The sequence below is a fragment of the Sphaerodactylus townsendi genome, linkage group LG07 (assembly GCF_021028975.2).
Source record: "Sphaerodactylus townsendi isolate TG3544 linkage group LG07, MPM_Stown_v2.3, whole genome shotgun sequence".
NCBI classification, from domain to species: Eukaryota; Metazoa; Chordata; class Lepidosauria; order Squamata; family Sphaerodactylidae; genus Sphaerodactylus; species Sphaerodactylus townsendi.
Window position 1 is genome coordinate 76865979 of NC_059431.1, and position 26217 is coordinate 76892195.

The 26217-nt window shown below is 40.9% G+C and overlaps 1 protein-coding gene across 3 annotated transcripts in view; it reads left to right on the forward strand.

Annotated features, from left to right (window-relative positions):
* Positions 1-26217, forward strand: part of TRPM3 (transient receptor potential cation channel subfamily M member 3) — a 305116-nt gene that overhangs the window by 115288 nt on the left and 163611 nt on the right. For all 3 annotated transcript variants that reach the window (XM_048503482.1, XM_048503483.1, XM_048503484.1), the window contains exons 2-4: positions 18251-18330; positions 20106-20310; positions 25994-26207. In XM_048503482.1, the coding sequence (XP_048359439.1) occupies positions 18251-18330; positions 20106-20310; positions 25994-26207 (499 nt within the window). The remainder of the gene's footprint in view (positions 1-18250; positions 18331-20105; positions 20311-25993; positions 26208-26217) is intronic.

Genomic DNA, 26217 nt, shown 5'->3' on the forward strand with positions numbered 1-26217 from the left:
CACTGCCATTTGATAATTGCATTGCTAGCTTTATAATGCTCTGTGTACATTTATTTATTTATTTATTTATTATTTCTTTATTTCTTTATACTTTATATTTAATAGACAACCCACCCCCAAAGGGCTCCCGTACATGCTGATGCTTTGCTTCTTAATACATGCTGCTGTTAGAGTTTACCAACATACAGTTCCTCTCAGAGGAGGAAGAAATATCAGCTTTCGTAGCACCAGAGCAATTGTACATGTAAGACTCAGTGCATTTTCTTAATAGTCTTCTTTCCAGCAGCCTGTTTCAAGTGGTGACTTCTTTGAAAATGAGTTCTCCACAAGGCAGGCATTCAAAAGGTGGAAAAAGAAGCCATACCTTGCATACTTTTACACAATGCCTTGTGAATCCACATAGTGATGTTCTGTAAACTGTATTTCCTTGTCAAGAATTCCTTGTCAAGAATGAAGTCTAAATGAAAGATCATATGAGATTTTTAGGTGCTAAGGGGTTAAGTACGTGCTAAAGAGTTAAGTAATTAAATATATTGAGTATATGCTCAAAATCTGCATATAAACTGAAAACATATCTCACTTTAACTGCAAAACGATTAGTCATGTGTGAGTATTGGTGATTTAATAAAATGGTAATAAAGATAAGGATAATTGGCTTTGTTTTGTCCTACCATGATTCCCTATGTACACAGTTGCATGGATTGATTATGGAGCTATCCATTTGTATGAAGAATGAAAAATGGGAGTCCATCTGTAGCAACCTCTGTATTATCCTGCCTTATGAAAATAAATCCTTATGATTCCTCTAAGTATCCAAAGTGGAGTGACTTAGCCATAAATACTAAATGTGACTGACAGATGCAAAGTATCCTACCTTAGTTCAACTTCTAACATAAAATTATTTGAAGGAATGATTGATTAAACTACAAACTCCTTTGGGTCTGGGAACTGTCTCTTTGGACGTTGCAAGCCACTCACTCCTTCACTTACAGCAGCCCAGATCAAAGGAGACCAATGGGCCAGTCACATCCTGAAGTTAGAGAGAGTCGGGGAAACCAGTCAGGTTGCAGTAGCAAGGAAAGAACTACCACAAGAGCTGCTGCCAGAGAACCTGGCAGGGGAGAAATGGCACCATATCAAAGGACAATCACAGCTTGCAAGACCTGTCTTCCCAGTGCTGAAAGGAGGGGATCAAGTTGGGCATGTGCCAGAATGCCCAAGAGCTGAATGACAAGGTGGTACCAGGCTGAATATTGGCTTCCTCATCAGATGGGGCTGAGAGCAGGGAAAGCCAGACATCAGAGGAGGGTCAGGCCCATACAAAAGACTGGGGAGTGAGCACTAAGAATTAGGAAGGCAGGAACAGTGAGAGTTCAAAGAAGTTCAAGGTGGAACACGGGCAGGCATTTCCCACATGTGGAGGATGTTTCATGGGAGGGGGGACCAGCATCAAGAAAGAGGATAAAACAGGCAGCATCCAGATGGCAGGGGAGGAGGAAAGCTGACTGCTTGCTTCTGAAGAATGAACCATGCAACCATGGAAAGTTGAGAGGCCCAGTTGAAGGTTAAGCCCCACTCTGAGACCAAAATAAGGGTGACTATAGCCTTAAGAACACAAGAACATAAGAAAGAGCCTGCTGGATCAGACCAGAGTCCATCTAGTCCAGCACTCTGCTACTTGCAGTGCTCCACAAGTTGCCTTTGGGTGCTCACATGCAGGATGTGAAAGCAATGGCCTTCTGCTGCTGCTATTGCTGTTGCTGCTCCAGAGCACCTGGTCTACTAAGGCATTTGCAATCTCAGATCAAGGCATTTGCAATCTCAGATCAAGGATGATCAAGATTGGTAGCCATAGATCAACTTCTCCTCCATAAATTGGTCCAAGCCCCTTTTAAAGCTATCCAGGTTAGTGGCCATCACCACCTCCTGTGCCAGCATATTCCAAACACCAATCACATGTTGCATGAAGAAATTTTTCCTTTTATTAGTCCTAATTCTTCCCCCCAGCATTTTCAATGAATGCCCCCTGGTTCTAGTATTGTGAGAAAGAGAAAAATTTCTCTCTGTCGACATTTTCTACCCCATGCATAATTTTGTAGACTTCAATCATATTTCCCCTCAGACGTCTCCTCTCCAAACTAAAGAGTCCCAAACGCTGCAGCCTCTCCTCATAAGGAAGGTGTTCCAGTCCTTCAATCATCCTTACTGCCCTTCTCTGCACCTTGACTGCACTTGTTGGTCTTTCTCTGCACTGAACACAGTACTCCAAGGGTGGTCGCACCACTGCTTTATATAAGGGCATGACAATCTTTGCAGTTTTATTCTCAATTCCTTTCCTAATTATCCCCAGCATAGAGTTTGCCTTTTTCACAGCTGCCATGCATTGAGTTGACATCCCAATGTCAACTACCAACAAAGAAACCCAAATCCCTTCCCTGGGTGACTGATAGCACTGGCCCCTGTAGCGTGTATGTGAAGTTTGGATTTTTTTGCCCCTATGTGTATCACTTTACATTTTGCTACATTGAACTGCACTTGCCATTTCTTAGCCCACCCACCTAATTCATAAAGGTCTGCTTGGAGCTCTTCGCAGCGGTTCCCATCACCCTACATAATTTGGTATCATCCGGAAACTTGACCACCAAGCTACTCACCCCTACTTCCAGGTCATTTATGAATAGATTAAAGAGCACTGGTCCCAAAACAGATTCTTGGGGGACACCACTCCCTACATCTCTCTATTATGAGAACTTCCCATTTACACCCACTCTTTGCTTCCTGTTTCTCAACCAGTTTTTAATCCATAGGAGGATTCCCCTCTTATTCCTTGATTGCTGAGTTTTCTCAATAGTCTCTGGTGAGGAACTCTGTCAAAAGCCTTTTGGAAATCCAAGTGGACAATGTCCACTGGTTCCCCCTTATCCACATGCCTGTTTACACCCTCAAAAAATTCTAGTAAGTTTGTAAGACAGGATTTGCCTCTGCAAAAGCCATACTGACTCTTCCTCAGCAGGTCTTGCTTTTCTACATGCCTTCTAATTTTATCTTTAATGATAGATTCTACTAATTTAACAGGAACAGATGTCAAACTGACTGGCCTGTAATTTCCTGGATCCTCCCTAGACCTTTTCTTAAAGATTGGTGTGACATTGGCCATCTTCCAGTCTTCAGGGATGGAAGCTGATTTCAGGGATAAGTTGCATATTAAAGTGAAAAGATCAGCAATTTCATGCTTGAGAAGAACTCTTGGGTGAATGCAATCTGGGCCAGAGGATTTGGTAGCATTTAGTTTATCAATGGCTGCTAGAACTTCTTCCTTGTCTACCACTCTCTTTGCTAGTTCCTCGGATTCACCTCCTAAGAAGCTTGGTTCAGGTGCAGGAATTTTCCTCCCCTCCTCTTGGGTGAAGACAGATGCAAAGAATTTATTCAGCCTTAGTGGAAGGACAGGGAGTCAGGCAGACCCAGGGGATGTGCCACAGTTTAAACCTTGTTTTATAATGTCCTTAAATTACTCCTTATTTGTTAATCAGTTCTAAAGTTTATCAAGTGTATGTTCTTAATTCTGAAATAGTGTGCAGTGATAATAAAATATCACATTTTATTTCTTCCTGTTTTGCACCTGAATACAAAGGACAATTGAACTCTGTTTAAATGGCAACATTTTTTCTTAGTATCAACTACAGAAGGAACAGAAAGTGCAGAGACCATGTGATAAGTGATAAAAAGCCTTTGCTTCTTTAAAACTTTAATGTATGAAAGTGCCACAAAGCATAACACTAAAGTTTGCCTGCTTAGCACTTTTTTTCATCTTGTGCAATTTATTAGCAGTGGGAGAGAGTGTGATGGACTGACAATGTGTCATAACTATACAGAAAGTGTGTATACTATCCTGGCAAGTGTATTGCCAGTGAATTGTGGCCTGACAAATCTGCATCAGATCTCCCAGAATTACAGATGATCCCCAAATAGCAGATATCAGTTTCCATGGAGAAAATGGCTCCTTTGGAAGGTGGAATCTATGGCGTTATACTCTCTGGAAATTCCTCACCTTCTCCCACTTCCAGTCTCCACCATCAAATGTCCAAGAATTTACTAACCTGGAACTGGCAACTCTAATTTAAACATTTTTTTAAAGAACCAAGGTTACCAGCTAAAATACATCTAAATCTATTTACATATATGCTTGGTCAGGTTAGAGATGCTGGCTGTTTTTATTACATATTGCCAAAAGGGAAATTGTGGTTTGATCTGATGCAGATCAAATGGCGGGCGGAACCAACAGGCTGTTGGTGGGTTTTCCAGGTTTTGTGGTTGAGGTCTGGTAGTGTGGAGAAAAACACATCTACACTGTGGCATAGTGTAGAGAGAAATGTATCCACACTGTGCCACAGAGACAAACACACCTCACTGTGACATATTTCTAAAGTTACAGCCATAGATGTGGGCAGAGGCGTAGCTGGACCAGAGTGCGCCCACTGCGCACTCTAGCTTTTTCGTCCCCTCCCCCCAACGGCACCCTCCCGCGGCGGCGCCCCCCCACTCCCACTTACTTTAGAAAACTGAGCAGACTGGAGAACAGGCCTTCCTGTTCTGGTGGGAACTACATTTCCCATGTAGTTTCCACCAGAACAGGAAGGCCTGTTCTGCAGCCTCCTTGGTTTCCTAAAGTAAGTGTGGGGGCGCCGGAGGGGGGCTGCTGTGGGGGGAATCATGCTGGGGGCCCTGCAGCACCCCCCCCCCCCGTGGTGCCCCCCCACACACTTACTTTAGAAAACCGAGCAGGCTGGAGAACAGGCCTTCCTGTTCTGGTGGGAACTACATTTCCCAGGAGACCCTGGGAAATATAGTTCCCACCAGAACAGGAAGGCCTGTTTTCCAACCTGCTCGATTTTCTAAAGTAAGTGTGAGGAGGCACCGCAGGGGGAGCGCCACGGGGGGCAGGGGAAAGAAGGAAGGGCTGGGGGATTTTGCACCCCCCATGTGATACAAATCTATGCGCCCAGTGCACCACGCACCCCCCCCCCGTCCCCTGGGAGCTTCGCCACTGGATGTGGGTGAAATGTTAGGAGCAAAAACAACCTGATCACAATCACCCACAACTGAAAACCCACAACAGTCAGAACGTGTAATATTCATTTTAATTTGTATCCAAATTCCAACCTAGCAGGTTGTACAGTAATGCCTTTTGAGCATGCAAATTAATTAAGATTTGAATAATACCTAATTGTTAATTTGCTAGACTAATATGAATTTTGATGTAATGATAATAATTTTAAAAAGAACATAAGGGCTTCACACAATAGCTAAACAGGACAAAATGGAATTGATTAGGTATTAACTCAGCCTCTATGCCTTAAAGAAACTTCACATGGTCATAATGTTATTGTTCTTTATTGTTATGTTTTATTGTTATTGTGTAAGCTTTTTCAGTTTTGTCGTTTGTTTATGCTGCTAGGTTTTAAAAATATATATTTGAGTTGTTATGATTGTATTATTGTTTTTTCAACTGTATAGCATTTCTTTATGTACAGCCCCTCAGGTGCCTGAAGGAGGATTTACAACTTCTATTGTTTGCTTTTTAAGTTAGTATATTATCGAATTTAAGACCCAGGAATCAGGAAATTATAGCCTTCTAATCCATTTCCCAACCTTATCCACACACTGAAAAAAGCACAGATAAGTAGCTAATAGGATTTCAGCTAGTCATTTTCCTACTTACTCTTATATATTCTTCCTTCCCAGAAATTGTTGTTTTTGGATAGTACTACTTCACTAAAAAATGTCAACTAAAATGTCTCTGATTTGACTATATCCTATAAAAATGGGTCTTGTTGCATTAAACTGAACATCTTTTGCCTTAAGAGCATATGCTTACTGGAGAGGGTTGTATGTGAGAGGCTACCTTTCCAATTTTTGAAAATAGCCTCAAAGGTAATGTGTATTCTGTGTTTGTCACAACACATCATATCTGCCCTATGTATGCAAGATAATGACTTCTAAATTTAAAAAAGAACATTTGGGTCAACTGTGAAACTTTTGTAAATGTTTAGTTTGAGACTACATCCTGAGAAAGGACATTGAGTTCTAGGCCGTAGACCAAGAAAAGGGCTATGGTCTGTTTCAGGGCTTTGTTACAGTTTTGGGAACAATTTATGATGGAATAAATTAAATAAAAAAATAAGTTAGGGTTAGTGTTGAGGCAAGAGCAGGGGCTCAGGCATAAGTTAATATTACGTAGTTCTATGGCACAGTCCTAGAAAAAGGCAATGGTCAGTTTCAGGTTTCGGGTTTTTGTTACAATGTTTGGAACTATTAATGACTGAATAAATTAAAATTTAAAAATAAGTTAGGGTTAGGGTTTAGGTACGGGCAGGGGCTCCGGCCTGAGTGAGGCTTACATTGAGTTCTAAGGCGCAGATCAAAAAAGGGCTATGGTGAGTATCAGGTTTGAGGTTTGTGTTGCAGTTAGAGGAACAATTTATGACTGAATAAATTACATTAAAAATAAGTTTTGGTTAGGGTTAAGCCTAGGGCAGTGGCTCAGGCTCCAATGCTATCAGGAAGGGAGCCACATCCAGCAGGCATGTATGCATGCAGGGTAGGATCACCAGCTCTGGGGTCAGGGGACAGCTGGAGATTTGGGGGATGGGGCCTGAAGAGTGTGGGGTTCAGAATGGGGAGGGACATCTGTTAGGTATAGTATCAAAAGGCTCAACTTACAAAGCAGCCATTTTCTCCAGGTAAACTGATCTCTGTCTCCTGGAGTTCAGTTGTAATCCCAGGAGAACTCCAGCTACCACCAATTGCATATATAGGAGGGGGACAGAGAAAGCTGCAACCCTAGGTTCCACTTACAAGTGTCATGTGGGAGCCATTAGCCTGCATTTGGCTGCCCCCTGCCCCCCAGGAGCAAGCACCTGCATAGAGCTGCCTGCCATGCAGCCGCCTGCCCCTCCCCCCCCCACACCACCTGCTACTGCCCAGGCTGCTCACTTCTATCATTGCCAGCCAGCAAGCCACCTGCCAGCCTGCCTCTTCTTTGATCTCAAAGGCACCCTGAGCTCTGTCCAGCTGCTGTGCCCATTCTCACCTTTGTGCCCAGTCTCTGGCTAGCACTGTTTCAATGTTCAGGGGAGATGAAGAGGCAAGTAGGCAGCATAGTTCCTGTTCCCCCCTCCCCCTGCCCCCAGCAAGCTTATGGACATTGCTGGGTGACGTCACCTTCACTCTGAGTTACCAGCATTCCCAACCCCAGTGGTTTCGATTGAGCACTGAAGATCTCCTTGCAGAGTTACAGCAGCTAGAAGATGCTAATCTTGTGGAGACCAATGGGACTGACTTGCAAATTTAAACTCCTGGTGTTTAGGCTGTAAACTGGGCTGTGTGCATTCCTGTCTCTCACGAATGCTTAAAATAAATTCTCCCACCCATCAGGCACAGCAAGAGCTAAATCAGCCCTTAGCTTCTAACTCCTGTAATGGCTCATAGTGAGCTCAGGAGTGTGGTTCAGGTACATCTAAAAGACCCTGTCCCAGGTGTCAATTTTTGTAGGTACATTCCTGGCTACCACCTGGCCATGGCAATCATAATGCAGGGAATGGGATAAGTTGAATATGCAGTTTGCAAAGCTTCATTCAGCCTCATGACCAGCTCTGTGACATTGATATCTGAGTACTTTTTCCTCTGGTGGCAGAGCTACACCTTCCATACTGTTCTGTGTTCCTAATTGAAGTTGGTTGATTGTGTGTTTCTTTTTACTTAATAGAATTGTGCTGGCTGGTTGCTTCAGTCTCTCTCTGTGTTACTGATTGCAGCACACACACATCACTGAATAAGATGGCAGAGACCTGCTGGCATCTGGAGAAAAGTATACCATCCCCCCCTTCCCCTGCAGTCTGTATCAGTGCCTTGAGCACAGGAATGCAAGTAGAGCAATTAATGCTGGCTTTCTGTTGCCTATCACCAAAGCCGAAGTGACTGTGGGTGTTTAATTGAGCTCATAGTGTTCAGGACTATGGCAGGTAGGAAAGGTTGTTTTAGGTCTTCCTATCAGGCCAGTTTCCCCACATGAAATAGTTCTGCAGAGCTGCTGCTTGCCCAGGTGGGCAGGTCTCTTTTACTGTAGTCTCAGGGGCTCCACATGCCTGCTATAATGTAAAGACAAAAAAATTGTAGATTCTCCAGGCATAAATCTCCCAACAACATCCATGGTTTGACCCCCAAGTGATTTCTGTTCACAATTACTGCACTTGCAATCTTTACTCTGAGCACCATAACTGAAAACTCTATTCCCATTCATGTGAAAGTTATAATATATGGGGTGGGGTTTTTTTTAAAAAAAGGTATGTTTTATTCGGTTTATCCGTATGATTTCAATATGCAAAGAACAGACAAAAGGTGTGTTTCTTTAGCAGCATTTCTGTACTTTTCTCATGATGAAGTGTTCAAACATAATCTTTGGCTGTAGAGATTACTGAGGTTATGACATCGTTAGCTAATTCTGTCCTTCCCACAGTTCTTACTACTAAAGCCGACCATACAAGTGATAAGAACTGTTAATAGAGCACCCAGGAATTCAGTGCCATGCTTATTAAAATGTGAGCCAGCTGAGCTACCCTGAAGTTCCATTCCCTTAATCACCGGTCAAGGATCACTTATTTGTAGAAACAAAATTTTCCAAGGAATTCCTGCTGGGGACTTTGCTCTGATAGTCATTATGAGGGCTTAAGAGTCAACATGAGAGGTTTGTGAATTAACAGTAAGTATACTTTTGGAAAATGGTTGGTGAAGCTGACAGCAATGATGGTGAAACTGACCTGCTTTTACTTTTCACCAGGCTGGTTGCTCTTATGGAGAAAATTCCAGCCAAATTCACTTTTAAAAGGAGCAAGTGTGCAGCTACAGTAAACAAGTGGCTAAAATTTGGCAAGTTTGGTAAACTTCACCATACTTCTCCAGACTGGATGCAGAGAGGTAAAAAAATTTCACCCATCCTGTGACTTAGAATAATTCCAGGGAGGTCTGATAGATTTTTACCTTGCCTCTGAGAGTCTGATATACCAGCAGGAGGCTAATTGTGGACCCAGAGACCAAGTAGGAAGTGGGTTGAGAGAATACACCATCACACAAACAAGCCGGAGAGAATAGGTCACAGCTTTTATTGGACACAAAAACCACAGGAGCATAAAGAACAGAAAGTTGAGTGAAGGGGAGGCCCCTTTTGTTGCCTGGCTAAGTAGGGGAGGGTCAGGATGGATCATGCAGGTCCAATCTAAAGCTCTGTGCCCATCCTTGACCTTCCCACAGACATGTTAGCTTGGCCTGGAGGGGCCCCACCTCCTGCACAGGAAGTGCCCCATCAGCCTGGAGCCAGCAGGAACAGTCGCCCTCCGCTTGCTCCCAGCCCTGATCTACAAATAAAGCCTCCAGGGGAATCTGAGACCAATGCTTATTTTTACACTTCCTGTCAAAGGATGATTCCCCTGTTGTTATATTCTGATGAATCATGAAATATATGGGGACTTAGCATGGAACCACACTTGAGTGGTGTTATTCTGTACCTTCAAAATAAAAGTAGGGAAAGCAGTTGTTGTTGATTGTGCAATGAGCAGAAGATTAGTGGCCAGATTAGTAGTGATGCTAGAAGAGGAAGACCAGTTAACCCTCCATGCCATTTATGGTCTTAAATTTGGCATTCCACAGGTTCTTGTTCTGCTCCTTCTGGTTGAGGCTGTTCCTTCAGTGCAGAATGAAAGGTCATTCTGAGTATGGTCATTGGAATGTTGTTCTTACTTGGCCATTACATAGCTGAGCAAAAGCATTAAAACAAGAACTGAGATTTGGTCCAGATTATTAACCAATTCTTATTAATTCTTTAAAACAATATACATTCTCAAACCTAATGTATAAATTATAATATGCTGGTCCACATTTTTGACCAGCCCTTTCTGCACAGCACAGGGAGAGCGGGTTGCAGGCAGGATAAAGGAACCCGCTCTCCCTCCTGCCCCATTTGCACGCCTCCACTCAGGCTGCAACTGGAGTTCACAAAGGCAATGCGGGCTGCCATTGCACCTTTGCACGGAGGCACAGTTTTTTTTAAAAAAACACTCCCCTCCTAGGCTGCGTAGCCATGAGGGAGGGCAGGAATGGTTCCCACAGCCATGCTGACATCTCGCACTGCCACAAGACATCCCTGCATCCCCTCATGGCTACACAGCCACGAGGGGGGAACTTTAAAAACAGGAAGGGCGGCCAGGTGAAGCACTTCCCAAGGCAGCAGTTTGCTTGTGAGCAGCTGCCAAACATATTAAAATGAAAGAATCGCAAATAACGTGATTCTCAAATAACCAATTTCAGTGAGGGGAAATGTGGGGCAGCCTTGCGTTAGGGCCAGGAGCCATGCGATGTTCCCGAAATGGGTTTTTTGCCAGTATTATCCAAAGTTAATTGGTCCATGTGGAAAGGGCCTCTGTCTCTCCTCTTTTTATTATGTTCTCTGTCCTTACAGGTGGATATGTTTTCCTCTAAGTGCCCATCCATTTATCCACAGACTTTATGGATTGAAACTTTGAAGCTTCCCTGTGGGGCAGCCTTGCGTTAGGGCCAGGAGCCATGCGATGTTCCCGAAATGGGTTTTTTGCCAGTATTATCCAAAGTTAATTGGTCCATGTGGAAAGGGCCTCTGTCTCTCCTCTTTTTATTATGCTCTCTGTCCTTACAGGTGGATATGTTTTCCTCTAAGTGCCCATCCATTTATCCACAGACTTTATGGATTGAAACTTTGAAGCTTCCCTGAACTCTGAAAATTTTGATTTGTGAGTCTGGACATGCCCAAACACAAGTACCTGTGAGCAGAGAAGAAACCAATTCATATAGGTCCTACACTCAGCTGCTCCTAGCCAGCTAGCAGGTTCTTTCTTGTTTCCTCCGCTACTAGAAGTTACTTTGGGCATACCCAGACATTACATACCTGTGAACACAGGAAAAGAAAACTCAGCCATTCTTATTCAGCTGCTGCTAGCAGACTCCCAATTTCCTCCCCATCAAGAATTTTTTGTTTCTCCTCAGTTTCTGTGCTTGTGGTGTCCATTTAGGATGAAGATAGTAGTAACTGTGAAGAAGGATCTTATTAGGATGCCAGTTATTTTTGTTGCTACAGTTTTATATTTATAACTCTGGTATCTTTGTGATAATTAAAAGTATCTTCTTATAACAGTAATTTGTTGTTTTATTTTCTTTAATCTGCTGTTGTTTAATAGATTTGTCATATTGTTTTGTGGATTTTATAAACTGCCTTGCAAGCTACATACAATGGAAAGGAATGGTAAAAGTTTTCTGGATACTAATATAGTTTGCAAAGAATGCACAACACTAGTTTGGCCATTTTATGCCTCATGCACATATGTTTGGGCCCCATGTTCCATACCTGAAGACTAACAACCCTCACAGAATGCTTCTACTATGACTCTGTTATATACACCATTTGGAATCCCTGTTGCATGCAATAGAAAGCTATCTGGTTAATAGCATGCCAAAGTTAGGTTCTTGCCAAGTATACTGATCTTCAGCATAAACTCCTGATATTTAGCAGGTCAGTTACAGAATGAGTTTATCCCAGTCATAGTTACTTGCACGAATTTCAGGGACTGAAAATGTGGAAAATTCCTTGGAGCAGTGCCTGAACCTTGCTAACACTGGTATCCAGAGGGAATTGTCTGGTTGGCCCAAGAAATTGCAAAATCCATTGGGCAGTGGGTAGTACCTGCAAAAGAGTGTGGAAGCCTTGGTTTGAATTGGTACACATAGAAAGGCTCTTATATGGCCTACAGTACCTTTGGATCCTTTCTCCTGAAAAAAACTGCTGTTGTTTCATGGACTAACTTCTTGTGGCCTAAGCTGTCTGCCTCATAACAGCTCTTGAATCTCAGGGGCTCAAACAAATGTGCATGAAGCAGAGGAAGGCCTTTTCCAAATGCACAGCTTACTACAGTGGTCAAACCTTGTGACTTGGAAACATTTTCTGTGAAATCATTCCATACAGCGCTCTCTCTCCCACCCCCTGCTCCATAATTTTGGGTTTTCCCCCCTTCTTCAGTTGCATTTACTCCACCTGCTATTGTTGAAAATTTATTATTCCTGATGTCATCCATGATGCAGAAGAACATCATGGAGCTGGTCCGCAACTGCCTGCTCAATTACCTTACCCAGAAATGAAATATTCGAGATGTCCAGCCTCGGTCCCAGGGGCTCTCCAGCATTGTTTGGAGGCTGTGAGTGTCTGGTTGAAAGCAAGCCAACTGAAGCTGAATCCACCGAAGACGGAGGTCTAGTGGGCAGGTTGGGGAGAGAGGCCGATTGACTTCTGCCTGACAATACTTGATGGGGAGACCTTACATCTGGCCTCATCAGTTGGCAGCTTGGGGGTTACCCTGGACTTCACACTGCCAATGGAGGCCCAGGTGGAAAAAACTACCTGGGCTGCCTTTTACCATCTGTGTCAGGCACAGCAGCTGGCTACTACCTCTACCGTACCTCTACCGTACCTCTACCTCTACCGTACCTCTACCGTACCTCTACCGTACCTCTACCTCCAACCTGGCCACAGTGATCCATGTAATGGTCACCTCTAGAATAGACTATTGTAACTTGCTGTATGCTGGCCTTCATTTGGCTCTGATCTGGAAACTAAAACTCATTCAGAATGCGGCAGCTAGGCTCCTCTCAGGGGCGCATAATGGTGACCGGATTACTCCAGTCTGATGTAAGCTCCACTGGCTGCTGATTGAGTTCAGGATCAGGTTCAAGGTTGTTTTGACATTTAAGGCCAGTTTTCAGTGCAGCTGTGTGCTTCTCAATGGGGTCTCTACGTATTTCCCAATTTACACATTAGGAGATGCTCTGCTGCTTCCCGCAAGTCCAGTGGTGATTTTGCCCACTCCCTGCTTCTCCTTCTTCCAGATTTGGATAGTTGTTTGCTGCCTGCTTCTGAATATATAGAAGAAGAGTTTGGATTTATATCCCCCCTTTCACTCCTGTAAGAATGATTCAAAAGGGTTTATAATCTCCTTTCTGTCCCCCCCCCCCCACAACAAACACCCTGCAAGGTGGCTAGGGCTGAGAGAGCTCCATAGAGCTGTGACTCACCCAAGGTCACCCAACTGGCATGTGTTGGAGTGCACAGGCCAATCTAGTTCCCCAGATAAGCCTCCACAGCTCAAGTGGCAGAGTGGGGAATCAAATCCAGTTCTCCAGATTAGAGTGCACCTGCTCTTAACAACTATGCGACTACTGTCATTTTCTCAATCTACAGCTACTGGGATAGATTGAAAGTGTCTAAATTTTTAAACAAGGAGTCCAAGAAATCCCCTGTTAATGCCAGCATGGGCAGGAGAAGGTGGGAGGAGTGGAAAGCTGAACAGAGCAAAATGCAAACTGGTGTACTTTGCTTTCCCTGAGCAAGAAAAAAAATCATGCTTTGTCTGCTCTTGGAAACCACAGGGCTTCTCTGGTCCTTTCTGTAAAAATCACCTGAAATGTTTCTAAAACGTTTTCAATTCTCGCCCCCACTTTACCACAATGTATGTCCGCACCCACGTTCTCGAAATGAATCCTGGCCACCATAATGTGTTCCCCCCTTTTTTGAGGTAGTTGTTGAATCAATGCTTTAGTACTTCACAGCTTCTTGCTACAATTCTCTATACCTTGTAAACTTGATGCTTCAAAGGTTACCTTGTTAATTAAAAAAACAAAAATGGTGAAAATAAATAGGCAAGGGGAAATTCAGTGAGCTTAAAAAATGGCACTGAGGAGGAAGTTCAGGGATGGAACAGAAAATGACATAAATAGATTGCACAGTCAATTGAAGATGTTTTGAAAACATTTCAATCAAAGAATTGTTTTAAAAGAAGATTTATTTAAAATATTTTGAGGTTGGGAATGAAATGTAAGGGGGGGGGGGGAAACCAATGCAGAACTTCATGAAGGAAATGTTTTATTTCCTGTCTCAAAATGTTTTAAAAGGTTTTGTGCAGAAAGGGCCACTGATCTATAACACAGTGAGTTCTGAAGAGGGGGAAACACATGCACAATTGAGAATTTGACCTGAAGGTAATGTACACTTGACCCAAAGAGGCCAAATGGATTCAAAAGGCCATATGTTACCTTTTGCCAGTCCTTTTTTCCATTCATCCCATGTGAAGGAAAGAGTTAATCTGACTTAAGAGAAAGTGTCAAAGTTTATATGAAGGTGTCCTACAAAAAGATGTAGACCGAATAACTTTTTCTACAGTTTTAGAGCGGTGTGTGAGGGCTAGGTGTGGAGTGCAGAGATTTCTGTGCCACAAGTATTAGAGAACTTCAGTACACATCCTGGACATGAATTATTGTAACAATTACCAGCTAGTAGCAAATCTCCTTTTATTGGGCAAGGTATTTGAGCATGTAATAATTGGTGGGGGTTGAAATTCCTACTCTTGAGGATGAAGCAGCTGGCCCTAAGACAGGGAGGCAGTTGCTGTTTGTTTCCTGGGCATTTCAGTGACACTAGATATTATGCTTTATTTCAGAACCACTTGGCTGAGATAGATGCCAATGGTATGGCACTGTGGTAGTTCCTGTGTCACTGGATCTGGTGGTATCAGAAATAATATCCTGAAAGAGAGACACTGGCTAGCAATTTTGATCCAAGCAGTGGTGGGATTCACACCACTTCGGCAGAACCAGTTGTTAAAATGGTGCTTGTAAACCACCAGTTCTTAAATTATTTGACTCTCACCACCGAAACCGGTTGTTAAATTATTTGAATGTCAGCACTGGATCCGAGCACAATTCAAACTGCTGGTTCTCTCCTATAAAACCTTCAGTTGTCTGAGACCAGGACACTTAAAAGACTAGTTTCTCCAATATGAACCTGCCCATTTCTCCGGTTGCTTCCAAATTCCTCATCATATACCATCAACACTTTGTGATCTAATTTGCACTCCAAAGACAACCCCTCCCAGTTTGTCTACAACTGTACATCAAAAATTTAAATTCTTGCTTCCACAGATGATAAATTTATTAGACAATTAACATTGTATTGAATGACAAGTGCAAACATGCTTTTGTTAGGCACTGTTGTTGATGAATAGCAGTATATTTTTCAATGTACTGAGATTCCCAGCAGCTGCTGAATAAACACACTGGTTTCATTCTTTAGAGATTAAATATATTTCATGTGTGCTCAGGATCTTTCCAGCTTAGTACACTGTTTCATTTGAAGGATTTGCTTTCCTGAGTTGAACTTTCAGAACTCAGAACACCTTATCACACTTTCACAAGATCTTCTTTTTGAAAATTAAAAAAAGCAGCCTGTCAGGACTTGTGACTGTTAAATCCAAGCTCTCAGGGGATTTGTTTTTCTTTTGGCACCAGATTAGATGCTCAAATGAAGCTGTGTTTTGGAGCTGTGAGTGAATGTCTGTAGCACTTCTAATGAGGCTAATCCCATGGCAGCACATTCCAAGTGGCTAATGGGCGCAAGTTCATTGCTTACTTTAACATCTCTTGGTTGGGAATGGAATGAATGCCTGGTGGGCGGTCATGAGTGTATTATTATTAGCAGAATGGCCAGCAGCAACGGAATGTTGACAACACAAATTGACCAGGGAGAACTTTAGAAAGACTGGAATGTGGATGCTCAGGTAAAAAGTAATCATTATTATTGCTATAAACTTAATGACAAAATCTGTATTTCACAAGTTTCAAGTAGGTGCAAATTCAACTAGATCTAAGAATGGTTGAGATATACTTTATAGTTATATTTTCCTAATTGCTGCTGAAACTATAATGAAGAGCAAAAATAATGAAGAGCAAAAAAACTAGTTGAATTCATGCAGCACATCATTATTGAGAAGTTACAGACTATTCATATCTAACATAAAAATATAATATATAAAATAATATTCACCAAACCCTTTTCTGTTTTCATGTCTTGATTCATCAATGTGTAGCCAGTGTTTTAATTTTTTGTAAATTAATTGTTCAGTTAATACAAATTAATGTCAATATACTTTATGTTTGAATGATCCTTATTTAACTATATTGCTTGTTCAGTCCATGAAATAGAATAGTCCACTGAAGTGAAAATTATTAATAATGAAATAAAAAGCTATTGGCAATGTGCTTGTGGCATAGAGATTAGTTGTCCAGATTATTAGGAGTGGGGTATTTGGGGGGGGGCGCTTTTGTAAAAGAGAATGCCCCTTTTCACTTATTTTGAAGATGAACATGATATTGAAATACAAAAGCAGTGTTATAATATACTGATTTTTATTTTATCTTGTAGTTGAAATTAAGAATAGACCTCTAATACACTGTACATTGCTTGAATTTCTTTATGATGTGAACTGGCACAGAAAAAGAACATCTAGCAATAGGATCGCAATTGAAATAGAAATAGCCCTTCATCACTGCTAGAAGGAAAGAACAGAAGTGTTAGCTTTGCCCTTGTTTTGTGAGCTTCCCAAAGGTGTCTGACTGGACATTGTGATTTTAAAAATGCTTAACAATAAAGACTTTGATCTCATTCAGCAAGGCATTCTTTTCTTCTTAATACGTTTCATATATTATTTGATAACTTTCATATGTTTACATTTAATTTTGTTCGTTTAATTACTATTTTTTCTCCTTTCTAAACAACATTCTAGGGACAGTTTTCCGAGAATATTTAATGCACAAATCTCCCCCCTCCCCAATTTTTTTTCTATTTCCATAAAGGTTCATAACTTCATTACACAATGAAATTTTAGAAAACTCTGACAATTTGTAGTTCATTGTGGGAGTTTTAGTAAAAAGGAATTGTTAAGACAGGAGAAATTTAGCATATGAAGGAAACTTTATGCTTTCTAGAAAAAAAAATCAGCACTCCAGGCATCTAATACAATAATATATAAGGAAAACAATGTGTAGCACCATAGAAATTATATTAGGAATTATAACAACTCAATTCCTTGCTCTGTGTTGTCCAGCCCACAGTAGAATTTTGCTAGGAACAAACCAAAAGCAACCTAAACTATTTCAACTTGGCCCCCACAGTTAAGAGTAGAAGACACATACAGCAAAAATGAAAGGGAAGGCTGTTTAATATAATTTAAAAATGGGGGAGGCTCTCTACTCTTTACTGGTCTGATCATAGTTGACAGGTGATTTGTTTAAAATTGTTAAAATTGTTAAAAATTCATATATCACTTGCAGTATTTTATAGAAAATGAAATGAATTTAAAGTATAGTATATTGTTTGGCCCGTCAAGTCTCAACCAACTTATGGCAACCTTGTAGGGTTTTTAGATAAGAGTTGTTCAGAGGTGGTTGCTATTGCCTGCCTCCTTTGGGCTGAGAGAGTTCTAAGAAAATTCTGAGGAAAACTGTGACTGGCCCAAGGACACCTGGCAGGCTTCATGTGGAGGAGTGGGGAATAAAACCTGTTTCTCCAAGTTCTCTTAACCACTACACCACACTGGCAATCAGGTGCAACACATGGTTGGTCTATATTTTGTCTTCTTCAGTTTCCATTGAGAATGGTAAGCACGAAGATCTGCATTATAAAACAGACAGGACAGGTCCTGAACTGCACTGATTATTGTGCAGAAAAGTTCTTGCTGTCTAATTGTTGAAGTGTGTAGAAAACTCTATTGAGAAAACTTTGCAAAAATACTCCATACTTACCAAACCTTCCCCGCTCCCACAACCCGCTTGTTTCTGTGAATTATTTTCTCATTTAACATTCCTTCCTGCAGCTGCATTCATTCCCCCTATGTTTTCAGAATGATTTTCTGTGTTTGTGTATTGAATCCTGAAGTCATGCCTCAAAATCTACTCAACAGGGTTAAGAACAGGTCTCTAACAACCTTTATCTTTTAAAAAAATCTAAAGGGTTCAATGTTCTGTTTGTAAAATAGTTTAAAAAGAGTGCTTCCACAAACATTAAAAAGGAAAAGAAGTCAAGTCTTTTTTTTCACCACTTGGAGCTTGTCGATGCATCATCAGTTTCTATTCATTTTCATTTATTGACAATGTAAATATTAATGCAGTGTGCAAACCTTCAAGCCCTGCAAAAAATGCCAGGGATTCTAGTAGATCAGTCTTAGCATAGAAGCTTCAGGGCATCCTGTGTTAAAATGCTTCCTGATTCTTTAGAATTTAAATTGCACGGAGAAATTATATTGTGGATTAATTTTGTATTTTTTGTGTTTTTTTCTTCTATCAGGCTCAGAAGTCATGGATAGAAAGAGCATTTTACAAACGGGAATGTGTTCATATTATACCCAGCGCCAAAGACCCCCATAGGTAATTCAACTGAACTGTGCTTTGTTTCTCATTAAATTTGCATCGCAGGTCAGACTCTCTCAGAATATTCTGCTCTACATTATTACTACAGTGTCAGTTGCTCATATATGTTCAAGATATTTCATAGGTATCTATTTCTCTTATAGTTCAATAGATTAATGTTGATATTCTTCTTTGTGTAATGAAATAGTTACAGAGCAATTCTATGCAGGTCTACTTGGAAGTAAGGCCTATTGAATAAAAAACTACCAGGAAAGTGCTCTTAAGTCAGCATCCCTACTGTATTGTGAAGATAAATCATAACAGATACAATCTGCACTAAAAAGTACAGTATCTCCATTTCAAGATAAATGCATTTCGAAATATGGCCCTTGAAAACAAGTTGAGGAACTTTGGAAATACTTTCACTTCTTTATTGTTTCTATTGAAAAAGTAGCATTTGACTTGCTTAAAATGTCATTAAAATGTTTTAAAGTTACTGTCAGCCAATGTGGCAAACATATTTGCTATGTCAATTAATTTGATTTGCATGTCAGCTCATATCTCACATAGTTGAAGTCACTGAAGTGGAATCTTTTTGTCTTCTTAAAGAAGACTGTTCCTGACAACTGTTCTGTATCCTCAATGGACTGTTTCTTGTGGGTGCTTAAAAGCAATAATGTTTCATCAGAATTTTTTTAAGCTGTTGTAGAAAAGCGTTATTATTTTGAATCCTTTGGGAGTTCACTGCAACAGTGCTTGAACAGAATATTTAGGCTCTGCATCCCAAAGGAAGATTTGTTGGCACTGGCACACAGCTGGAATGATAAAAGGTGTCACAGTAACTACTTTGTGGAAATATGCAATGCATAGTAAGAGGTGGAAACCAAATGATGTGCAGAGGAACCAGATATTTACAACTTTAACATATAGGAGAAAACCAGTACTCTGGGAGTTCCATAATTAAATCCTCCCAGAGATTTTTAAAGAGCAGTTGAAGATGTGCAGGGTCCCACTTCAGATTGGAACTACATGGATTCCAATTCTAGTGAATTTTAATCTTTTTAAATTTCCTTTAAAATGCTAGTAATAGTGTGTGGAACACAGCTTTGATTATAGGAGCCATGGGAGATTAGAAGGATGCATCAGTCATGGATTTACCTGAGGCCATGTTTGCGGGCTTGAGGCAGGAGAGCAGGCAGGACGAACATTTTCACTGCTTTTAAAACAGTAACAGAAGACCCAGTGGACTAGGGCCTTGCAGCAGCCTGAGTCAGCCAGTCAACTTCTTGGGGGCCAGCTGGAGAGGGTCAGAGTTCTCAGTGGACATGGAGTTCAGAGTTCTCACTCTGGTCCACACCTTCCCTCTTTGGCCAGGCTGCTTCTGAGGCTTCTCCATTCAGTTGGTCCCAGATTAGAAGGATGAAGCTTTTATTCTTTCTTCTGAGTACAACTCTGATCCAGAGTTGAACAAGCAAGTAAAACTGATCCTGAAAATATGTAGGAAGATTTGTTATCTCTGTCTTATTTAGTTTAAATTCAAGAGAGAACTCTGGCAATACTGGAATAAGGAAAATTGCACTGACTGAGTTTCTCCATTAAAGAAAGCACTGAAGTTACTGGACCCCTGTGCACTTTTGCATCTGCAGCACGGATTATAACACCAGTCTATTTGCTGGCAAGCAAAATCACACTGGCTGTCGAAATGTCATGCTACAAATTTTGCAGTGAGTTAAATGAAATCTAACATGTTCCCTTATTAAGCCAAGAAGTAATTTTTGCTTAATGCCCTATAGGTGTTGCTGTGGACGCCTAATAGGTCAACATGTGGGACTTACGCCGAGTATCCCTGTTATACAGAATGAGAAAAATGAAAGCCGGCTTAGTCGAAATGACCTCCAGTCAGAAAAGTGGTCAATCAGCAAGCACACTCAGCTCAGCCCAACTGATGCCTTTGGAACCATTGAATTCCAAGGAGGAGGTCACTCAAATAAAGCCATGGTAATGGGAAATCATGAACTACCAAACGTCTCAGTTTCTGAACTGCTATATGCATATGTTTTATTTCAAGTGGTTATTCAGGAAATTGATCTTGCATAAGTAGAAAGTTAAACTAATACCCTGTGAAGTCCGGAAAGTTGAATGGAAGTCTACCTATTGTGTTACAATTTTTGACCCTAAGAATCCTCACATTAACTGTAATGTGGGGAGAGTCTTCACATAGTCCAATGAGGATATGTTGAGAATACAGTAGGTTAGTTATTGTGAGGAAGTATCAAATCTTTCCTTTTCACTATTTTAGTAATATACAGGAACAATTCAGTAACTAAAAATTAATGTTAATGTCAGAGTTTGCCATGTTCACCTCACAGATCAAATTCCAGATGGTTAATGCATTCTGCTGTGTTGGTTAAACATCATTATAAGTTGCAAAAATATTCTTTATAAGAATAAGCTAAAGTCCTGAAAACTTAAAGGGTCTTTATCAGAAATGGTGAATAAGGTCACTAAATAGCATCTAAAACAATTTGGATTCTATCATATTTTTCAAGCCATTCAACTTTTCAATCTCCCCAGGAAATCCACATATCATTTATTGAACATTATGATTGTCTACCAGATATTAAATTCACTCTGATACCATCATATGGAAAAGAAGAAGAGTTTGGATTTATACCCCTCTTTCTCTTCTGTAAGAAGATTCAAAGGGGCTCACAAATTCTTTCCTTTCCTCTCCCCATAATAGACACTTAGGTGGGGCTTAGGTGGGGCTAAGAGAGATCTGAAGAACTGTGATTAGCCCAAAATCACTCAGCAGGCTTTGTGTGTAGGAGTGGGGAAATAAATCTGGTTCACCAGATAAGAGTTTGTCACTCATGTGAAGGAGTGGGGAATCAAACCCAGTTCTCCATATTACAGTCCACCTGTTCTTAACCACTAAACCATAATGGCTCCACAATTAATATGCTTGGCTATGCATGGGATTTCCACATGGGGACAGACTAGCATGATGACCCCATAACTGCTGCAGCTGCAGATACAGCACAGCAGCAATGGGGCTTCCATATGGCAGATTCCCTCACAGTTTCCTGCCCATGTTCCCCTGCAGCAGCCATACCTCAGGGCACTGGGGGTCTTCCCATTTTAAAAAAAATCAGCAAATGAACAACATTATTTAGCAAGAATTTTATAACAATCTCTCATTTTTAAAACAACTTGAATTGTTTACAAAGTAAACTTCTAACCCCACTCATTTCAGAGATATGCCATTCCCCTTGTATCTCCTCAAGAGGCTTGCTTTAAAAAAACCCCTAAAAACTGGGGATTCAGGGATCTCGACACACAGATAGTTATAATGCCACATCAATATAACAATATTCTGTTAAACCCACCACCCCGGGTGATAGGGGGAGCAAATGGCTGTTATGAGGGTAGGGTAGGGTAAATATATGGATGGAACCCATAAAATCTGAGTCACATCTCCCTCCCCATAACACTCGGTAACCATCCAGTTTGCTGTGGTCTTTTCCAAAATTTCTCATCATAGCACAAATGCACCATGATGCTGTGGGAAAGCAGGAAAAGCATTCTCAACACCATCAAACCTGAAAAAAAATGACTCATGTGGAAGCAGCTAATGACAAGGGGAGATAAATAATTGCAGAATATATGTGAACTACATTTCATAGAAGGGAAGAATGGAAATATATAGGAGGAAAGAATTGAAACATACTTGTGGCTACTATTTTCAGTGATAGACCCGTGACACATACATTTATGTAAATAATTCCACATTGAAGTTCCTTGAGTATGTCATTTTTTTAATTGCTTTCTTCACTCTGGTGATTTCCTCACTGGCGCTTAATCCTGGGATAGTCACCCGAAATATGCAGGTTCCCTTGAGATCTCCTCACAGCCTAACCGTGGAACACAGATTAGTCCTGTTTCTGGTGCTCCCCCCCCCGCTCCAATCAAGGGATTTTCCTGGACCTGCTTGTATATGCACCTTTTTGAAAAAACACTCCAATGGGAGCTAATAGGAGATGGGGGCTGCATATTTGAGGGTCCATAACTTTGCCCCCCATGAACCAAACTTCACCAAACCTGGGTGATTAGGAGGGTCTCCTAAAGATACTCTGAAATTTTGGTGCTACTAGCTTAACAATTGCACCCCTGACAGCAGGCACCCCCCCCCCAAAGGGCACGGCTAGATGACTTTACTAGAAACATTCTGCAGTGAGGATGTTAAAACCTGGATGAACAGGTGCTGATTCTTTTGAAATTTAGTTAAATCTAGATTAAATTTTCATGGGGGAATTCAGCCTCTGTCCTCAAGCAAGTCAGCTAACTTGTTCTCAATTATTTTTTAGAATTATAATGTAAATTTTACTACATTTCAAAAATGTGTTCTACCCAATCTTAGCATTAAATAATTTCCCTAACCATTTTAATATATGGAAATATTACAAGATAAAGTAACATACAAATTTTGAGATCATGGCACCAAGAAATAGTTAATAATAACACAGTGTATGAAATATAGGTAGATTTTTCAAAAATGTTGATGGGGTAAAAATCTTACATTTTGTTAATTTTGGTGGTGTGTGAAAAAATAGATAAAATTCTACAGTGTAAAACAATGTGTCAAAAAGTCTAGTTTATTAAAATTGTACTTCTTTAACACAACAATTATTCACTCTGCAGTCATCTCACGTTTATTAAAGAAGAAAGGAAATCTCCTTGTGGTCAGACCTGCCAGGAAAAAACTAGGCACTGTTGGATACTGATGTATCTTTAACAGAATGCAATCTTACGCATGTGTTTCCAAGATCTTTTAGTGTATCTCTAAACAAGTAATGTATTCTTTCCACAAAGAATACTTTGCTCTGAGAAGCTGAAATTATCTCATTTTCTCAATACTACCAGATTGCTTACTCTACAAAATAACAAAATACAATATACTATATGAACAATATACTATATGAACTATTATTCAGCTGTTCTTCTGTAGAATTGCCTGAGCCCAGAGCAAGGATATCAGGCAAAAATGAAATTAGACTGTTCAGAGACAAAGAACAACACCTTGGTGCTCTGGCTACAATATTAAAATGCTTTCTCTGGTACCTGCTTATTAATTCCTCTTGCTCTCCCTGGTCCTATTTAAAGTCATCCAACTTACTAATTTTCCTGAATGAGGAATATATTAACCCATTCAGCAAAGAACATAAGCCATCTCAACTGGATTTAGATATGTGTCAGTTTCTCAGATAATTGCTGTGTATTGGTAAACGAGACAGGCTGCAAACTGAGCAAATTGAGGAAACAGTTAACTGCTGAAACTTCAAAGTCTCTATTCAAAGCTGTAATTTTCAAATTGTATTATACAATTTGTGCATTGCTCTGCTATGTATCACAATGACTAGGATGTTATACAAAAGTTAAAATCATGAACTATTTGTCTGCAAAGTATATTGCAAATTCACCAGAGACAATACACATGAACTTTAGGTAGAGAGTGGAGACTGCATGGGTGTATTAAACAGTCACAACTTGGCACAGTTACTCTAGAAGCAGCTTCAAGGATGCCATGGCAGCTCAGACTATATGAACTTGAATTTGAAGAGTCTTGCATTCTTTACCAGTTCACCTCAGATTCACAAAACAACAGTGCAAACCCAAGTGGAAGGCAAGGATGATGGAGACCAACCATGTTGTCTTCTTTCGTTCGTGAGTAGCAGAAGTAAACTATGGTGGTATGCTGATAAGAGAATATCACTTTCATTTTCTGCTTTGATTTAGATGAAATTGCTGGCCTAGGCACCCACCTAGGTTTGAAGAATAGCAATGCAATGCAGAAATGCAATGCAAGGAGAAACCAGTTACAAACATACGCAAACACTAGGCCAGTATTGGGTGGGAGTTGACATATCCAGTGGCTCCCAGCAGCTTCCATGAGTGACCAGAAGCATCGCCCCAGAAGGAACACAAACAGATGGATTGGGTGGTCATATGATGTCATAACTTCTAGTTGCTTTCAACCCATATGCCTGGTGGAACATCTTGGACTGCAAAAAGAGGAACAAAACCATTGTACCCTCGCTTCCAATGATTATAACAAACCAACCTAATTTACAATTTTTAATAAAGTGTGAAAGTGCCAAAGTGCAAATAAGTGCTAAAACTGTACATCCTATATGTCCTACATGAACAATATTTCAATCAATCAATGTCATCCTAAATTCATATCATGATACTGTAACCAGGGAAGATATTAACATGCAATCAGCTAGAGCACCCCAAGCAAACTGTCTTTAATGTTTCAGTATAATTTTAACTGCAGCATGAAGATGTAAATAAGCCAAAAGTCACTGGTGGTGTTCCAAAAACTAGCATGCTCCTTAATTTCTTCTCAAGTAAACTTCCACTGTGGTCTCTCACTTTCCTGGGACCTGCAGTGTCCTCCTGGTGAAACTGACATGAATATGCTGGATATGTAAATATCACAGAATGCTACCTATGGTAAGTGGCGTTTTCAGGAAAAGGCTTCCTCAGTGTGTAGGTTAATATGGCCAGATTAATTACAGGATTAAGTTGTAGAATGAAGCTCTCATTATCCTGTTTTCCTGCCATTACGTGCAAGAGCATCTCAGTCTTATAGGCCCTGTGGAACTGAGCTAAGTCCCACAGGGCTTAGGTCTCTCTAGACAGAGAGATCGACCAGGATGGGACCACTGCCAAGAAAGGTCTGGCTCTGGTCAACGACACCTGGATATTGTTTAGGCTGGGAATTATCAGTTTGTTTTCTCTTGTAGAATGGAGAACTCTGTCCTCATGCCTTCTTTCAACCCTCAGTTTCTTTGTTCACCCCTCCCCTCTCATTGTTTCTTTCCACCTTTACTGTCATTTGCCTCAACCAGGCTGACCCTATGGCTCAGGGGACTCCCCATACCACTGCCTCCTGCATTGTTGACTCAGTACTGGAGCTGTGGTATTGGTAGAAGAGGAAAATATGGAGCTGTGGTATTGGTAGAAGAGGAAAATATGGGGGGGTGGGGGTGTAGCTTTCCCTTCCTTTTCAGCCACCCACCTGCACCAGGTCAGTCACCTTAGTGGCATGTTTAGGAATCGAGGTAGGGGTGTTAGATGCTCCCCCTACTTCCAGGCCAGGTGGTGATGGTTTCTTTCCTCCCACCCAAACAGTCCCGTTTTGCCTCTGTCAGGGCTCATGACAGTGTTTCACTCACTTACTCACCTGCCTGCCACCACTTCAATGTCAAAGAAGCAGCAATGATAGGGTTCTCAGTGGTTACTCCTACCCACCCAAAGTGTCACTACCTTGCTAACTATCCCAGGGTTTGCAGCAAGATTAGCAGCTCCTTCTTGCCTGCACACCTGCCAGTTCACTTCAAAATCAAATTTGGGTATATATTTTTTTCTGCAAACATGTGTCTTATTACACTGCTCAGGTACTCTTGAGTTATGGCTATGTATCTTTCATATATCGTTTGTTTTAGAAAAGTTAAAAAAATTAATGAATTATTATCATGTATCATAAGTTCATAGAATGATAGCACAATGTTTGCAATGCCTATTCTAGACTAAAGACGATGGAAGTGATAAATTAATGCCAATTCATTTTCTTTTCAAATTGTTTTCAAAAATACCTGTGTCCTTCATTCTTTAGTATGTGCGTGTGTCTTTTGACACAAAGCCAGATCTTCTTCTTCACTTGATGACCAAGGAATGGCAACTTGAGCTACCCAAGCTTCTCATCTCTGTGCATGGAGGTCTCCAGAATTTTGAACTTCAGCCAAAACTCAAACAAGTTTTTGGGAAAGGTCTCATCAAAGCTGCCATGACTACTGGGGCATGGATATTTACTGGAGGAGTAAACACAGGTAAGTGCAA